The 19288-nt window shown below is 44.1% G+C and overlaps 1 protein-coding gene across 2 annotated transcripts in view; it reads left to right on the top strand.

The window, feature by feature from the left end:
- Positions 1 to 3047: 3047 nt before the first annotated feature.
- KIF13B (kinesin family member 13B) overlaps positions 3048 to 19288 on the top strand; it is a 123592-nt gene continuing 107351 nt past the window's right edge. For both annotated transcript variants that reach the window (XM_054291693.1, XM_054291692.1), the window contains exons 1-2: positions 3048 to 3133; positions 14821 to 14914. In XM_054291693.1, the coding sequence (XP_054147668.1) occupies positions 3079 to 3133; positions 14821 to 14914 (149 nt within the window). In that variant the 5' untranslated portion in view covers positions 3048 to 3078. The remainder of the gene's footprint in view (positions 3134 to 14820; positions 14915 to 19288) is intronic.

Genomic DNA, 19288 nt, shown 5'->3' with positions numbered 1-19288 from the left:
GAACTTCACAGAAAATAAATAGCAATGGTAATATGTAAATATCTTTTCTCCTTGGCTAATAGAAGTGAAGGAAGGCTAAAAGAGTGATTTTTCAGATTTTAAAAGGAATTCTTCATTCCGAGTAGAAAACCAGAACAAAGCTTGCAAGTGTGTGATTGCACTTAAAACGCACCAGGGACCTTTTTGGAGCAAATAAAAAAGTGGTGTGTGATCCTTCCCCTGAAAGATTTGCTGCTTAATTTTACCTAAACCAGTGGTGAGTGACACAGGAGAGGAGATGCAGGAGAAGGGCTGGCTTTGGGTGGCACCTGCCATCCCCAGCAGTGCTCACATCTGGCCATGGGCTTCCTCCCATTTCTCCAAATCAAATTCCCGAGGTAAAAACCACCCATCCTCCTCCACTTGTGGTGTTCAGCTGGAAATGGGGATTAAATTCATCTCCACGGCCAAAGCACTCGGTTTCAGAAAATCCTTGGTGCGGTTTTGTCGAGGCCCCAGCTGGAAAATACCACAAGAAGTTCAAAGCTGGGTTTCATCCTGTAACTGGATCCTCAAGTTCACAAGTGCAAGGACCAACTGTGCAGGCTCAGAGTGGGATGTCCCCTCTCCCAGGGAGCTGCAGAGATGATGCTTTGCCCTGCTGCAGATAAAAAACTCAATTTTTGCTTCAAGCTTTCACAACTCTGCTTGCTCTGAGCTGTTATTTAATATTTTTTTGTAGCTTTAAGACATCTTCCCAGCCCTCATCTTGCTTGGGATTTTCTTAGGAACGTGGGCATTAATCCCAGCGTGACTTAAATGCCAACTTAATATTCGTTTTCTTTCTGCTTTGACAAGATATTCTTCAGGTCAGACAGGCATGAAATGATAAATATTGAGTGCAGTTCTTCTGGGCAAAAAGTGCCACCTGCCAAAATCTTATCTTGAACCTACTTGGACATGTGTTATTTATTTACTTCTGTCACAAAACCTTGTTCAGTGTTGGGAAGCCAAAGGATTACAACTGTGAATTTTGGAGGAGGGTTTCTGTCCTTGCTGAAATCTGCCTTTTGAAAACAACATTGAGAGAATCCTTGTTTTGAACTAAAATAGCAGCTGCAAGGGTTTTCAACCATGGCCATTTAAATGAGGTTTGGGGGTTTTTTTGCATCTTTGCATTTTAGTTTCGTTCTCGGCCTTTACAATAGGTGGCTGTGGTTGAGCAGTTGAGGGGTCTGGTGAGGATAAATTGTGATATTGTTCAGGCTGTGTCTGATTATTCGTGCTGAGGTTTTTACTGAGCTGCCTTTGCTGACACTGGTCCCACCAGGAGCTGCTCTGTGAAACCAGACGCAGACAGGACCTGACCTTGGCTTGTGGCTCATAATGGTTCTCTGGGATCCTTGGCACAGGAAAAATGTGGAGCTGTTGGAGTAAAACCAGAGAAGGCCACGGAGATGCTCCAAGGGCTGGAGCCCCTCTGCTCTGGAGCCAGGCTGAGAGAACTGGGAATGTTCAGCCTGGAGAAGGGTCCAGGGAGAGCTCAGAGCCCCTTCCAGGGCCTAAAGGGGCTCCAGGAGAGCTGGAGAGGGACTGGGGACAAGGGATGGAGGGACATGACACAGGGAATGGCTTCCCAGTGCCAGAGGGTAGGAATAGATGGGATATTTAGAAGGAATTCCTGGCTGTGGGGGTGGGCAGGCCCTGGCACAGGTTGTCCAGAGAAGCTGTGGCTGCCCCTGGATCCCTGGAGGTGTCCAGGGCCGGGCTTGGGGATAGTGGAAGGGGTTGGGGTTGGACCAAGATGAGCTTTTAACATCCCCTCCAACACAAACCATCCTATGATTCTGTGATATTTGACATGATATTACTTATAAAGTGATTTCTGATGGACAGAATCCCCATGGAACACAGAGGAAATCCCAAGGTGAGGTGTGTAAATTCCAGTGGAGATGCTGTTGTCTGCTCAACATTAAATACCTTAGTATTTTCCCCAAAGGAGGGGACTCAGGTGTGATGGGCATCCCTTGCAGCCCCCCAAGGGTAGAGTGGCAGGGTCTGGGGTGACCTTGATCTCCTTCCACTCTATAAATGCCATTTTGGCTGCACACCCTAACAAATCCCTCTATTCTGAAGGACTCCACATCCAAGCATACAATGCCTGGGCCCCTCACTTCAATGTGGACATTGAGGGGCTGGAGTGTGTCCAGGGAATGGAATGGAGCTGGGGAAGGGGCTGGAGCACCAGGAGGGGTGAGGGAACTGGGAAAGGGGCTCAGCCTGGAGAAAAGGAGGCTCAGGAGGGACCTTGTGGCTCTGCACAACTCCCTGACAGGAGGGGACAGCCAGGGGGGTCAGGCTGCGCTCCCAGGGAACAGGGACAGGGTGAGACGGAACAGCCTCAAGCTGTGCCAGGTTGGTCATTAGGAAGAATTTACTCACAGAAAATCTGGTGCGTGGGAAGTTCCCCCTGAACATGAGGAAGAGCTTCTCTCTTGTGCAGTGATTGAGCACTGGAACAGGTCAACCAGAAAGGATGTGGAGTTTCCCGCACTGGTGATGTTCCAGGATTGTCTGGATGCAGTCCTGTGCCCTGTGCTCTTGGTTGACCCTGCTTGAGGGGAGAGGTTGGACCAGTTGACCAATTCTGTGATTCTCTGCTTAGACATTGGCAGGGGCTGCCCAGGGAGGTTTTGGAGTCCCCATCCCTGGAGGTGTCCAAGGAACACCTGGACATGACACTCAGTGCTCTGGTGACAAGGTAGTGATGGATCACAGGTTGAACTCCACATCAATTCCACATTAATTAATTCCGTGATTTAATTAATTCCGTGATTTAATTAATTCCGTGATTCAGCCAGCCTGCCTCGTTACCAGGCCGGGGACAGCAGAAAGAACTACATCTCCCAGCGCACACCACGGCGGCCCGCCGGGATCTTAGGAGGCGTAGCGTTGCGCGATGCTCGCTGGGAGTTGTAGTCCGTCCGGCATTGGCCCGGCCCGGCGCCTCCCTCCCCGGCGCTCCTCCCCGCTCCGGCTCTCCCTCGGCAGACGGAAGCCGGGCAGGGACGGGGGAGCCGGGAAGGCTGGAGCGGCACGATGGGGGACTCCAAAGTGAAGGTGGCGGTGCGTGTCCGCCCCATGAACCGGCGAGGTGAGACTCCTTCTTCTTCCTCAGCATCCCCCTGCTCTGTCCTTCCCGGGAGCGGCGCGGGCCGGGGGTGCCGGTCCTTGGGGACAGGTGTCGGTCGGGACAGGTGTGTCCCAGTGCGGGTGAATCGGTGCGTGTCCGTGTGTCCTTCATTATTTATTTATTAATAGACACAGCCCGGCCAGGCACAGGCGGCTGTGCGGCCGCAGCCGCGCTGTGCTCACCCCCCTCTCCCGATATCTTTTCCCGAGCCTGGGTTTTTGGCTTTATTTTGTCCCCTCCTCTCCCCCGGGGAACAGCCCTTTCAGCACCTGCTTTACAGCCGGTTCCTGCTGGGACAGCGCTTCCTTCTTCCTGCTTTGCGGATTTGGGGGAAAATGCCTCTTTTTCTGCATTTTGCCCCGTGCTAATTCACCCCGCTGCTCTCCAGCCCTGGGTGCTTTGAGTGGGACGCTGTGAACCAGATGACAGCGACACAAGGACAAAAAACAAGCAAGAAAATACAGAAGAGGAAGCGAGAATTGACAAGAAAAATTTTTGTTGTTGTTTTTGGGTTGTTGTTGGTTTTTTTTTTCCCCTCAACGAAACTTGCCTAAGGGTTATGTTAATCCGACCGTGGTCTGGGCAGCTGTTTAAATGTTTATTACTTGTCTTAATTAGAAAAACTTGCTCTGGATGATGAGGAAGCGAGTATGAAAAGGCAGCTTCAGCCAAGGAATGGGAAGGTGAAGAAGGCAGAAATCCAAGAAAGTGTAGGATGGCTTTTTTTAATCCCACATTCTCACAGGAGTATGCCAATAATTCCTTTTGGGGAAAGGGAATCCAGTGAAGTGAGTTTAGTAGTTGGAGCAAAAAAAGGAGGGAGAGGGGAAGGCCTTTATTGCCTACATCACCTGACATATAATATTTTTTTAATTCCTTTCTATTAAAAAAAAAAGGGTTAAAGTGTTAAATACAGTGATTCTACACCTATAAAACATCAGCAGGGGAATGTTCACTGAGTTCACAAGAGCTTCCGAGTCCCACTTCCAGAACAAGAGATGGAGTTGATTTCTTTACAGTCTGGTGGTTTAGGGAAACTGAGGATATTTTGACCAAAAGTTTTGTTAAAGTTTGAGGTGCCAGGTTTCAAAATTGAGGAGAACCCATCCTTCCAGAGAATAGTTTGGAGGAGATGGAGTGGCAGTGTGGAGGAGTTGGTGGGAGCCGGGACAGGAGCTGTAAGGTGGTGCCCGGTGTCGGTGACAGATTTGGGCTTTCCTCTTGCTCATGTCCCTTTCCTGACATAGGTCATTTCCTTGGCTGTGCCCCAGATGTCTCCTGACTCTGCTTGGTGTTCCTCACCCCTGGGATTAGACAGTAATTCAGGTTGGAAGGGACCTCTGGAGCACGTCAGATGAGATGAGGTTGCACAGGGCCTCCATCAGTGAAGTTTGGGATCTCCAGGGGTGACTAATGCACCTCTCCCTCCCACATATATCCTTCATCTGTTCAGCCCTGAGTTTGTCCTCATGTTCCTTTCCAGCCAGGAACTCTGGGGAAGCAGTGGGGGAAGTAAAGGAATCTAGAGAAATCTAGATTGTATCTTGGTATTCTCTTTCATAGAATATCCTGAGTTGGAAGGGACCCACAAGTCCAACTTCTGTTTGTCTTTTATTCTGTATAAACTTAAAAATCTTATGGAGAGGATGACTCCTGTCAGGAGTGAGGGACATTTGAGTATCAGTCCTTGATGCTCCTCAGAGAGAAGGGGGGCCTGAACCCCCCACTCTGGGCAGTTTGCTGCTATTAAACACCCTGTTATTTGTGAGTGATGCCTAAATCCATTTAAGTCTAGCCTAGAAGATCCATGTAGTTTTCTCCCTCAAACAAAATGTCCTGGAAGTGTTGTTTTTTTTTTTCCCCAGCAGATTATTTGTCATAGTCCAGATGTTTTGGTCAGGTCTAAACAACTGGTACCTCCCTATGGTATTTCTGATGCACCTTGAATTTATAGAAACAGTGATACCAAGGCAATAATTTTTCTTACCTTTTTAATGTTAAACTTAAGCATTTGTGTAACTGATTTTCTGAAGAGTCATCAATTTCCAAGACTTTTGTGGCCTTGCTTTTTTTTTTTTTTTTTTTTATTACATTTTGAGGCAAGAGGCAGCTTTCCTGGAAGCTCTTTTATACACATTTTGTTCTGAGCAGCATTTGTATGGACTTCTGGAGCTTTGGACCTGAAGCAAGTATTTGTTTTCTTCAGGATCACGAGTAATGTTCTTTCCTTCCCTCTGTAGCAAAGGGCTTAACATTACAAACCTGTCAGATGGCTGAGACTGTGGAAAGTTAAGCTTTGAAATATTCTTGGTGTTTACTTGTGGTGGTGGTGGTTGTCTTTGGTGTTTGAGTTATGAATTTCTTAAGGCAAGGGTTTATTAGGTTAATAAAAGTGGTGTGCTTAACTGTTAGGAGTTTTTTACAGCTCATAAAAGTATAATGGGTTCCTTGCCTGCATGTGGAAGGGATTTGTGTATCAAATAATTGGTTATTTATAGCACTCACATTTCAAGGTGTTTGGATTGAGGGTCCTGCTCCATTCTCATGCAGAGAGGTAATCCATAAACTCACTTTATAGCAGTAATTTTTAGTGAGGGGAAGCATTTCTAATTGTACTTGGGTTTGGGGGTTTTTTTTTGCATCCAGGCTACTTTATTTTAGATCTTGCTTCAAATTAGACCTCAGTCCTACCAAGCCTGTGTGGAAGTTTTGCTTTTATAAAAATGCTGCTGTGCCCACACGTTCTCAGTGCCACGTCTGAGGTTGGAGGCTCTCCTGGGTGGCAACTGAGGCGTCTTTTTTTACATCCCTGCTGCTTTGCAAACTGGGATCTCGATTAACAGGCTTTTATGAATTAAATAATTCAGTACTGCTCTGTTAGATAAGGCTCCTGGTCTTTTATTTTCTTGGCTCTGTAATTCACTGAAGTATTTCCTAGTGCACTGCGTTATTCAAATGGGGGTTTGATAACAATCAGGAAGTTCTTTTGCTGTTTTATTTAAGATTTGAGGTGGATTTCCTTTCATAAGTGTCGTGTTTGAATTCTCTTAGCAGATGTTCATCATATTTCAGGTAAATGCAAATCTCAAGCCATACCATGAAGCAAAGCAAATGACAGCTGAAGGCTTTTTAATTAAGATTTTTCTGACTGAATGCTTTGTTTTCAGGTGATGTTTGGGTACAGGCAGTACATAAATACCTTAAGTCATTGTGTTTCCTTGTGCTTTTGAATCAGTTCAGTGTCATGTTAATTAATACTGATAAAAGTTGCTCTATTTTAAAAGAACATGACTTATGCTCAAGGATATGGCTGATGCCGCTTAAGCCAGTCCAAACTGATCTAACTTGGGTCAATAATTTTTGAAAAAAGAAAATGCAGGAAAGCAACTGCCTGTGTTCTGGCAATGCTGCCATATTAAACTATCCTAGGATTGTAGAGTAAAACCTGCTGTTCCAGTTTAAATATCTGGATTAAACTGTTCTAGAACTGTAGTGTGAGACCTGCAGCTCCAGTTTAAATATCTGGATTAAACTGTTCGAGAACTGTAGTGTAAGAGCTGCAGTTCCAGTTTAAATAGCTGGATTGTCTGTAAATACACATTCAGGTACCTGTTATGTTGATATCAATATTTATCCACACTATCAGTGTTGAAACAGGGATCTTCTCACACTTAAATGCTAAAGTGAGGAAGGAATTTGCTTCTGTATCTGTACAAGCTTCTGATCATTGTGTCAGGTGGTAATTTTATGTCCTCCTACTCCTCTTGGAGGAGATTTCATTTCCATTTGAAATGTTTTTGGGGTTTGAGGTGAGGAGGTGTGGTTGTTCCCGTGCTCTTGTTTGTTTGTTTTCCCATGGAAATTACACCAGAGACAATTTATCTATAAATTGGAGTTTGTGCAAGCGGATTTATGAGATTAATTACAGTATCAGAGGGCGTGAAATGGCACCTGTTGTATCCTGATGGCAGTGTGCAAACCACAGGGCTTTTCTTCACCTTTATCCTCGTCATACACGAGTGCCTGGAGTTTGGAATATTTCCTGGTGATGGTTGATAAGCCATAAAACAGTGTTTGGGCTATGAGCAGGATTAACCTTGAGATAAGGTGCCAAATGGGTAAAGGATGCACAGTTAATGTTTCATCTTGTGAGGCAATTGTATTTTAAGAGCTCCTGAGGTGCTACAGCCTTACTCCTCCCCACAGCCAGAGACTCTCAGACATCCATCGTGGATGCCACAAAGGAATTTTAGTGCTAATTGCACCTTCCCAAGAATTTTAGTGCTAATTGCACCCTCTGAGCTCCAAGTGCAGGGGGAGGTTCCCTTGCTGCTCTGGTTTCACCCTTGGCTGCTCCTCCTGAAGATCAGATACACCTGGAACAGCTCTGCCTTGGCTTTTGGGTGCTGGGTGGCTGAGCAAACTCTGGCATTTCATGCCTGTTAATAATTCCAGAGTGCTGAGCTTCCCTGGGAGCTCACCAGAGTCCCCACACTGATTTATTTACTCTGTCCCCACGAGCCCAGGGGTGTTTGCAGCAGCGGAGCTGGCTGTGAGCTGTGACACGGTCCGTGTCCAGATCCATGAAGTGCCTTCACTAAAGCTGCTTGGGAAGCTCTTTCCTTGCAGAAAACGAAGCAGCAGAGAATAGAACACATTTTTAAGCATTTGGACAACATGGAATTAACATGAGAGGGCACCTTGCCTGTTCCATGTGCTCGTGAGTTGATTTTCCCCTCATGGGCAAGCTTTGATAGCATCATGTGCCCTTCCAGATGCACTCTTACATATTTAATGACCTTTAATTGCTGCAAACTGAAAATTTCATGACTTACATTTGAGCAGTTCATATAACAAGAGAAGCTTGAAAGGTGCCTTCATGTTGGTAGACGTAAAATACAAGAAATTACTCTATTTTTGTCAGAATTTATCACTATGTCTTGCTTTACACTCTTTTTTCCATATAAGCCCTCAGCATTATCATGTAGATGGAAGTTATTTTCACATTCACTCATCTCCTCCGTTAGTTTTGCCTTTATTTGTATTGGCTCCTACGTGGCAAAGAGATAAGTCACTCTTGGGAAACAAATCTTGGCAGGGAAACTTGAGGACTTGTTGTCTTTGAACTGGCTTTCACATTTCTTTTTCAAACAAAAAAACAACAGAAGACCCCAAACAACAGCTTCTCTCTTTTTTTTTTTTAATTGATTTGTGTGATAAACAAATATTTTAATTTACTGTTTAAACATTTCTCAGTTTTTGCCGTTTGTTTTTCCAGACCAAGAAAGTTATGAGAAACCAATTGTGATTTCTTATCCAATGCAACTTGACGGCTCAGGGTACAACATTCCAGGACTAACCTCCAAGGGAATGTTAATCTCCTGAAAATCTACTGGCAATTTAAAATATAAAATTTCTATCGTCTGTCTTCACAGGAGATTATTTGCGCTTTTGTGTTTGGGGCCAATTTTGGCTTATGAGTTTAGGAGGGGCACTTTAAACCTTTCACATTTTATTTGTTATACTTCCGTTGGCTTTTGCAGCTTTTGTGAATCTCTGCAGGGCCAGTTGTTCTGGTTCCCAGTGACTCTATAGAACCTGAGGCCCATCTCCAAAGGGTCCTGAGATGGCACTGAAGGTACAGCTGCCCTAAATCTGATAGTGGGACCACGAGGAGTTGGAGACAACTTTTATTTGACCTGTCTTGTAACACCAGGTTCATGGCTCGGTATTTGAAAGGGCTGGAATGTTATCAACCATCATAAGCGAATTTCTTTAATTGAGATCTAATGGAAAAACTTACCTGGAAATCAAAGCTCTTGATTAACTGGGAAGTGCTTTCCCTTAATTCATAGAATCATGGAATGGTTTGGGTTACAAGGGATCTTAAGCTCATCCTATTCCACCGTCTGCCATGGGCAGGGACATCTTCCACTATCCCAGGTTGCTCCAAGCCTTATCCAGCCTGGCCTTGGACACTTCCAGGGATCCAGGGGCAGCCACAGCTTCTCTGAGAAACCCGTGCCAGGGCCTCAATTCCTTCCCAATATCCCATCTATCCCTGCCCTCTGGCCATGGGAAGCCATTCCCTTTGTCCTGTCCTTCCATCCCTTGTCCCAAGTCCCTCTCCCGCTCTCTTGTAGCACTTCTAGGCACAGGAAAGTTGCTGCCATCTTATACAATGAGAAAAAATAGGGAATACAAAGTTGAAAATGTGGAGAAATAATTTGTAACAGACCTTTCATCTACCCTGGCTGTGGTACTAAAAGCTCTTACTACACCATGCACCCCCAAACATTACTTTAAAACTTTGCATATTCCCTTATTTACTGTGTCATTGTTCACTTTAAGATTATTTCAAGCTGCCCTGCACAAGCCTTCTCTTAGGATCATTTTGTTTGGGTCTGAAATGCAGTGGCCTGCAGTGGGATGGTTTTTAGGGTTATGGCTGAGGAAGATTCAGTGTCACCACATGGCAGTTCAAGTGTTTTTGTTTTGCCACCCAAGTCAGCCTCTGGAGTTGGGTACACAATTATCCAACCTCTGTTGTCAGTAGTTGCAGCCAGTCCATGGAAACAGTTCCCTGCCAGATCCATAAGCCAAGACAGGAATTTCCAATCCAACATTTTCCAAAATACCTCTTTCCCCGTACTCCAGGATTCACACACATTCCTTGTCTCTGCCCCAAACCTGATTAGTGCAATTTCAAGTGGCACCTTTGCCAGTGTTTCTTAACTCTGTTGTGGAAAATCTGCTGTGGTGAGTTTATGATTACCAGACATGTGACTGCTGTTACAGAGGGATTGGAAATTCTTACCTGTGGTGGGAATGGGCCAGTGCCTGCTGAATCCACCATCCTGGGTTTGCTTTTCCAGCTCTCTCTTGCTTGCTAACTTTTCCATCCTGTTTGAAACTCACTGAATTTCTTAGTGAAAAAGCCCAAAGTGATGGGGAGTTATTTTTACAGCACCCACAAAGCTGCTATCCAAGGCATAGTAGTGATTTGGGACTTACACAAGTGTGGTTTCAACTATGATCTACACTGAATCCCAGTTTTAGAAAAGTCATGTGAGGTGTTGAAAAATCAAGGGAATGGGGAAGGAGAGTGGCTTCCTTCAACTCCCACCTTCCAGTTTCACAAGTGAAATAAAAACTCATCCAAGGAACTCTCTGTGAGCAGCTTGGACACAACACTCTAACAATTATTCTTACACCCAGCCCAGCTTTGCTTAACACTTGTACTGCTGTGAAATGTAAATGTGGAGAAGTGACTCAGATAAGTGTTACCCTTTTATTATGGATGTCACAGCTCTCTTACTCTGAAGCTGTGGAAGAGATTTTCATTCTCTGCAATAAATGGTTCTTGATGTTGAGAGTTTGAGTTTTTATTCTTCACAGAGAAATTAGCTGATTAGTTTCTTGATTTTATGAAGCAAGTGAGTAGTTGATTGTGTTTGCTCAGTAATGACTGAAGCTAGAAGCAAGTTAGCAATAATAACAGATGAGATTTTCTTTTTGTCTGAGGTGCAAAATTTGAGATAAATCTTCAATGAGCTGCTTCTGTCATCTTTTAATTTCACCTTTAATTTCTGAATTCCATGCTGCCTGAAAAAAACACACCTAAATAGTTGAAGAAAATAATACCAAACTCTGATAAGTGAGTCCTTACTACAGGAGGAATTAATTGGGGTGTTTGGATGTGCATCCTTCTGATCTTATCTTGGTGCATCCCAATTTTGCTTGTTGTTCAGGAGCAGCAAGTACCCAGCTCAGCTGGGAGACACTGAAACTAGTAAAAGTAAGGGTGGAGTCCTTGTGTGATAATATCCAAAAGAGCAGGCAGATAATTTGACTATAAGGCCAACCTGCTTTAATGATATTAAAAATGTAATGAGATGGAAATGATGATGATATGAGTTTCAGTAGTGGCTGATGTAAGATTCATCTCTCGGTGAACCGGAAGCATTAAAGAATTTAAAAATTTGCCAAAGAATGTGATGGAGGCAGGATTTGAAGAAAGTGAATGATGTGCTGTTCAAACAGGATTTAAACAGCTGAAAGGAGAGTTTCCATGTGAGCCTTTGGCCAAGGTAACTGGGATAAGCAGCCTTAAGGCTGTCTGGATCCAGACCCAGCTTAGAGGCTCAATATAACTGTTTCTTAGGGGTTTGTTTCATGTGACACCATGAACTGGTGGAGCAGTTCACCTCAGCTGGGACAAGATCTCTCACTGCTCCTCTCTTCCTTCTCCCCACCTGTTTGCATGGCCAAGCTTTCAATGGGCTGATGGAGCTTTCCATGAGGTCTGGGTACATCCATTTTCCATGCTGAGTAGTTTTCTGCTGTTGAAGTAACTTGAGATGAGTTACAGAGGATCTGCTGAGCATGGCAGTGGCAGAAGGTGAGCAACAGGGACAGGAGAAAAGGACTGGAACCTCTCTGTTTGAAAATAGCTGCTAGTTTGGCTCCAACACATTTTCCAAAATCATGCTGCACACCAAGGTGAGGGGTTTTAGCATTACCTGTGTGAGAGTGATAATCAAACAAGGTGTGTTGCACAGGACAAATTGGCTTTGAACCTTTTTTCTTGCGACAACATTTGACTTTAAGGAAGTCTTTTATTCTGCTTGTATGCTTTCTTAAGGTAATTTCACAAAGAGAGGTTTAATGAGCACTGGTAAGATGGAGTTCACTGGGCAGTCATGGATGCAAAGCCTGCCATGGGCGTTCTCTCTCAAGAGCTGCATTTAAAAACGTGGCAGAAAGCATGCTGCTTGCAGACCTTTATGCTTTGCATGGGGCAGGTAAAACCCTTCCTCAGGAGCTGGGAAAAGCAGGTCAGTGCAATACAGAGTGTTAATCACTAACCAGCCAGACCAAGATAAAGTGCCTTGTCGGATATGGGACGTATGGAGAACGTGGTTTCATCTGAGCAAGCATGTGTTGCATATTAATGATAGGTAAATTGGCTTTCAGGGTGTGGGGAGAAATTAAAATAAACACTGGCTTCTGGAACTCGTCTGGCTCTTCCTCCTGCAGAAGCACTGTGTAATAACAGAGGAGCAATTTTGCTCAGGAGAATTGCAGTTTCATGTGACTGCCTGCTTTGGCCAGTGATCTCGAGTTTTGCTGTGTGTGAGGTAGCAAAAAACTATAAAATTTCTTTCCAATTTTCCAACATTTCATGGAAGAAACTCCCTCTTATTATTGTGTCACTTACCAGGAGAGAGAAGTCTGCAAGATGCTGTGCAATAAGCACAGCCTGAGAGATTTCCAGACTGAGTTTATAAGGTGCTGTGAGGTGAAAGAGCAAGTACAGGTGACTGAGGAGGAAAGAGCAGAGATGAAGGAGGATGAGGATTATAATTAACATGATTAGACACGAGAGTATTTGGGTGATTCAGCTGAGGTGCTGAACCCTGTGTGGAGGTTATTCCCTGTAGCCCCTCGTCATCCTGGCGTGGGAGGGTGTGAACAGTGTGTCATGGCCATCAAAATCAGCACTTGGGAGCCCTTTCCAGGCCCAGTGTCACCATTCTTGACCTGCTAACTTAATTTAGTTCTGGCCTTAATTACAATTTGTGCTATCATCTCTAAAATGGTAAAAATAGTCTTGGGAAATTTGTAGGGAAGAAAAAGTTATTCTGTTATTAACAAAGGTTCTGTCTCAGAAGGGTTCTACTGAAAAAAGAGATTACAAAGTTGCATATTTTTCCATAAAATTGTAAAAAAAAGGTTTTTTTGGAATACAGCGATGAGCTTGTCATCTTTGGAGAGTTTCTATGACTTTGTCAAGGGCTGTACGAGTTTTAGGTGTTAGAGTTCTAGGAGAGTTGATGTCACCGCTTTTTAAAAATAAATTGAAAAGTGGACTTGATTCATAGTTGGTAATTCCCAAAACAGGTCTGACTCAACTGATTTTTGTTTCTAGAAGCTGTTGTAAATGTTTGTGTGCAGGCCCCATGTCCTGGGTGTCTGTAGCAGTGACTTTGGCCATGGCACCGATCAGAATCAGCACTTTGGAGCACTTTCCAGGGTTAGTGTCACTGTGCAGGGACTTGTTTGTGTGGAGGCCACACGTCCTGGGTGTCTGTAGCAGTGACTTTGGGTGTGAACAGTGTCATGGCCATCAGAATCAGCACCTGGGAGACCTTTCCAGGGGTGGTGGGATTAGTGTCACTGTGCGAGGACTTGTTTGTGTGCAGGCTCCACATCCTGGGTGTCTGTAGCAGTGACTTTGTCCATGACACCCATCAGAATCACCACTTGGGAGCCCTTTCCAGGGTTAGTGTCACTGTGCAGGGACGTGTTTGTGTGCAGGCCCCACGTCCTTGGTGTCTGTAGCAGTGACTTTGGGTGTGAACAGTGTGTCATGGCCATTGGAATCAGCACCTGGGAGCCCTTTCCAGGGCCAGTGTCACCATGCCGGGGGACTTGTTTGTGTGCAGGCCCCACGTCCTTGGTGTCTGTAGCAGTGACTTTGGGTGTGAACAGTGTGTCATGGCCATTGGAATCAGCACCTGGGAGCCCTTTCCAGGGCCAGTGTCACCATGCCGGGACTTGTTTGTGTGCAGGCCCCACGTCCTTGGTGTCTGTAGCAGTGACTTAGGCCATGGCACCCATCAGAATCACCACTTGGGAGCCCTTTCCAGGGCCAGTGCAGGGACTTGTGTGCAGGCCCCATGTCCTTGATGTGTGTAGCAGTGACTTTGGGTGTGAACAGTGTGTCATGGCCATTGGAATCAGCACTTTCCAGGGCCAGTGTCACTGTGCAGGGACATGTTTGTGTGCAGGCCCCATGTCCTGGGGGTCTGTAGCAGTGACTTTGGCCATGACACCCATCAGAATCAGCACTTGGGAGCCCTTTCCAGCGTTAGTGTCACTGTGCAGGGACTTTTTTGTGTCCAGGCCCCATGTCCTACAGCAGTGACTTTGGTGCAGGCTGTGTGCTTTATCCCATACCTAACTCCATTTGTCACTGGGTGGATACCTTGGACTGCTCTCAGTGTTATCTGAAGCTTTTATTTTGCTTTCCCCGCCTCTACAGCCGAGAATTCTCACACACTCCAAATATCCTCATTACTCATAGTCCACATCCCACTGCCTGATGCCACTTGGGAGAGCTGGACTTGCCTGGAGCCTGTGGGGGAAGGACAAGCTCTTTTCTACATGCTTGCACCTAAATTATTTTTGATGGGACTTGAATTTCTGAGAGCAGGTGCCCCAGGACTGACAGCTGGCACCGTATCACAGCAGTGGCCAGGGAAAATGTGCTGCAGATGGCAGGGGCAGCTTTCCCTGTGAGGCATTGAGGGAGCAATAAGAAGAGCTGTCAAAGTGGTACCAAGCCTAAATGGTTCTTTTCCCCCAGAAGAAATTTCATACTGCCCTTGTATATGCTGATTGTCCTTCAGTGAAACCCAAATGCTTTTTCTTGCTTTGAAAAGAGTGCTTGCTTTAAAGCTGGACAGGATCCATCCCATCAGAATATCCCTAGAAGTGGAATTTGGCAAAAGTCCTGTTTCTATTCTCTGGCTGATGGGTGGCTGTCAGGCTGCATGAATAAATTTGGTGTCTGGAGGAAGTAATGGTGTATATAATCCCAGTGCTTTAGGAGCAGCACTTGACACTCTCTCATTTCTTTATAGAGCTTGATCTGCATACAAAATGTGTGGTGGATGTGGATGCAAACAAGGTTATTCTTCACCCTGTAAACACCAACCTTTCAAAAGGAGATGCCAGGTAAGATTTTTGAATTGGGAAGGTCAGGTTGCATAAATTAAATATGAGTCTAACAACTAGGAAATGTAGGCCTTGATGAAGGCTTTTAGTTAACAAATTATGTATATTCTTTCTGCAGTGTATTTGCCATCATCCATAAAATAAGGCTGATTTTTACCCTGCTGGGAAGTTGCTTTGAAAACCTTGTGCATTTTCTTCCTGCTCCCAACAATGCATCAGTGGTTAATGAATCCATGAACATTCATTTTTTTTCTCATGTGCTGCCATGGGACAGGAAAAATTGAAATCTGCAAAACAATTTGAGCAGAGCAGAATTTGTAATTTTGGAATGAAATTAATTTTCACAGTTCTTTTCTTATAATGGGTCATGGTGTAAGAAGGTGAATGGGAGCATTCAGGAGAGATGTAGCTCTAGGAGTTTCTTGACAGTGGGGCATTCCATGCATCAAAAATCCGTGGAGAAGTTTGTGTCAGAACTAGCATTAATCTGTTAAATTACTGTGAAACTGAAAAGTCATGTAGTGAGTGATAGAGTTAAGCTTGTGACTACTTAATTTATTGCTTGATGCAAGGGGAGGAAATGGAAAAAATACATGCATGAAGCAAAATAATGGTGCAGGAAAAGGCAAAACCTGTTGCTGGATGTCTGCTGCCAATTGTCTGTTTTCTGGGGGGAAAAGGGGAAGAGGTCTTAAGGGTAACAGGAGAAAAATTCTATGTGTTAAATTAAACACACAGAAAAGCTTTGTTTAAATTTTCGTGTGATGCTGAACTGTGTATCAGGGGTCAGAATTCATTAACTGATCTCTGATCATTTCAAGTCCTCAAACCCAAGTGGACAAGGAAAGAGATCATCAGGTGCAGTATTTACCTTCCATTGTCATTAGCTGAAAGATTTATTACAGACAGTGGGACTGGAGCTTTAATAAGTTACTTAAAACCAAACAGGCTGTGTGTGGGGGTGTGTTTTTGTTTGTATCAATATCCTCCTCCTCCTCCAGGAACATGTGCATTGTTCAGCTGCCAAAACCCTACGTTGATTTGAGCCCTTAAAAACGGCAGGAAATTGAGATTTTCAGAAGCCAAGTCAGCCACAGCTGGATTAAAAACGTTACTCGTCGTTTCTCTAAAACATGGCAATGAAATGCCTGGTTTCTAGTCCCTAATATGTGTTTAAAAACGTTCATGGGGCAGCCACACATCATGCAAATCCTGTCCCTTGGCAGGGGAGGGCTGGGTTGGCAGTGGCTTGAGGTCCCAGACAAGGTGGTGAGCTCAGTGTGAGAAGAATGCTTCATTTGCATCCTCACAAATGGCCATTGCTAATCTAAGCAGGAAGCATAGGAAATTTATCTGGGGGTGGTTTAATAGAAGAGGGGAAAGTGGAGGCCCATTAACTGCACTGTGGGTTTGCCTGGACATGGGTGAGACAGCAGATCCCAAAAACACAAGTTGGAGCGGTGAGGGTTTGGAACAGGGTCCTTTTGGAACAAGTTACACCCTTGGGAGGCTGCTGCTGAATTGTCTTGGCTGCTGCAGCTCCATCAGAGGATTCGTAAATAGCAGCTCAAGGAAAAGGTTTGTTGTAGCTGCTGGTTTTTTAAGTCTGGGGTTTAATTTATGCTCAGGTTCTGCTTCCATTTCCAAATCCACCATCAACCACTTCGCCTTCTGTTACAAAATCAATTCCTCTGGATTTTGGAGTTCTCTGGTGTCTCAAGTGAGCTGAAGGAATTCTGGCAAACCTTTTAACTAAACAGGGAAAAGAGAAGTAATAAATATTGTAAATACACAGTTCAGCTGCTTGTAAAGCAGGGCAAGTTTTGAAACCTCCAGAGCTTTGCTGCATTTCTCATTGAGGTGCCAGGGTCAATTTAGGAACTGGGAAGAGAATTTTAGAGGCAGAATTCAGTGCTGTCACCTCCCCACTTGTCATGACTCAGCCTTGCTCAGGCAGGGAGTGACATTTGGAAAAACAACCCATGACTTTTGGATTTAAGCATTTTTTTCCCCACTTCCATCTCCAAGTCTGGGAGATGAGGAGAAAAAATAAATCCCCCAACTAGAAGTGTGTGGGCCCTGACTGTTGCATAAGGAAAATTGTGTCCATGTAATTGCCACTGAAATATTCCTAGGTCTTCAGAAAAGTGTCTGTAGCTGTTTCAAATTTGGCATTAAAAATTAAGGAATGTTTTGAAAATCCTGGTGTTAATTGATGGACCTCAGTTCTTCTTGTGTCTTCAAACTGAATATATTATTTATACATTAATCTAGAGACTTGAGGATTAATAAGTACATGTAAAACACTTGCTCTTAAAAAAAGTCTCTTTTCATATGGCTGGAAAAAATGTGGTATTCTCCTGTTATTCCTTAACCAAGAAATGACCTTTCCTGAACTGGAGAGAGGCAGCAGTTATTTTATTGAGCAATCCTTAATGCTGTTGTGCAGGTTTCAGTAACTTGATCACGTACAAAAGATCAATTTTAAAATCCATGGGATGACCTCCAGGCTGGGCAGGCTTTGCTATTAACCTTGGGCTGTTGAGGGGGTGGCTTTGGTTGGGTGGTGGTTTCTTGTGTTAAAATGAAAATTATAGTGTGTGGAAATGCTCACTCTTTTCTTTAGCTGCCATCACAAAATTAATTGTGACAGATCTTGGAGTTCTGTCACAAATTTCCCCAAATGACCTCTGTGAATGAAAACCTCGCCTCAAGGATGTGTGAAGCTCCAGGGATTCGCTGTGGATGGATAATATCATTAGCATGACTTGTCCCCTCTTTTGTTTGCCTTCCTGGGCTGTCTGCTCCCTCTGCTCTCCCTGTTGCAAAGGTCAAGGCTGAAGTTTCTTTATCTACTCGGGATTTACTCCGTGCTGCAAAGATTACTCACAGCATTCTTACCCGGTGGCTGGGGCTTGGAAGAGGGTGTGAACTCATTGTGATTGAAGTGAATAGATAAGTCCTGGGCAACAATTGGAATGTTTATGGGAATTATTTTTTTGGAAAATCTCCAAATTGACTCTAATTACTCCAGGTTCCTTTGTATATGTTTTGTTTTATTTTAACCATCAACTTGCTTGTGGTGTAATTTTACATCTCCCATACAAGACCTGTTAAAAAGATTGATTTTTTTTTTTTTTGGACAGGTCAGACAAAGGAGGTTTATTCTGTCTTGCAGACATAACTGTAATTGATGTGTAACTGATATGAGCTCAGAGATCAGTGGTGTATCAGTCTGGCACAGCCCTGTGAATCAGCCGTGGTATTTGTAAGGCAAAGCATTCATTAAATCTGCCCAGCAAACCCTCTGAGCCTTTTTATTAAGGGAAAATGCTTAAAAATGAAACAAGTGCTGACTTCACTGTACTTTTGTTGCAGTTTGTGGTTTTCCTAGCTGCTTTCCCTCTTGTTTTGCAGCACAGAGAGATTCCAAAGACTGGCACAGGGTAAAAACTTCCAAGGAGTGAGTGCAGCTAACTGGAGCTGACAAGTGTGTTAAACCAGGCTGGGTTTTTCCTCTTCAGCTATTGTAATGTCTTTATAATTAGTGCTTTGTAGTAGATGATTCAGTAATTGAGGATCTTTATAAAGATTTGCTTTTAAGGCATCTATTTCTGGATTTAAACCAGTTTACTTTTCTGTACCTGCACACACAGGTTTTTTGCTCATCAAGTCTTAGTGCTTAAACTCAATTTGGTTGTTTTTAAGGAGTTCTGGAAACTGAGAAAAAATCTTGAGTATTTTTGTAGCCTTGCAGTAGCTGAACTCAGTGATTTCTGCTTTGACGAGGAACTGGGTGAAGCCCAAGTATATTTTACATGGGAAAGAATATTTTTAGAAGATTCTTCTGCCATTCCAATTCCTGTTTTCTTTCTGAAACATATGACAGTCCTGAAGAAGGTTGTGAGGAGATGGGGCTTGGAGCAACCTGGGATGGTGGAAAATGTCACTGCCCATGGCAGGGGGTTGGAATGGAGTGAGCTTTAAGGTCCTTCCTACCTAAACTATTCTTCAAGTAGGTAATAAATTGCTGATTTCAGGTAGATTATGGACTTCAGGCAGCAGTTAGGTTGAAACGAACAGCCCAGTGTGTTAAAACTTTCCTGAGTTTGTCTTTGGACTGAAGTTTCTTTCTTCTTATGAAGCTGAAGAAGCTTTTAATCCTCTTGAAGAAATGAAGATTAGGGCCAATTGAGACAGAATCTTGGCAAAGATTTAAATATTAAGAAAACTCTACCAGAAAACAAGAATTAGGGTCTCAAGAACCAAGCAACATTAATTCACTCTTTTGAAGGGTTAGGCACAAAGCGGAGGAGTGGTGACAAACACACATGACTTGGAATATAAAAACAAACAAAAACTGGAATGGGGTGT

This window comes from Melozone crissalis, unplaced genomic scaffold (assembly GCF_028551555.1).
Source record: "Melozone crissalis strain CALT ecotype California unplaced genomic scaffold, PUWL_Pcris_2 ptg000106l_1, whole genome shotgun sequence".
NCBI classification, from domain to species: Eukaryota; Metazoa; Chordata; class Aves; order Passeriformes; family Passerellidae; genus Melozone; species Melozone crissalis.
The sequence above is the reverse complement of the archived record's forward strand: the minus strand, read 5'-3'. Positions and strand labels throughout refer to the sequence as shown.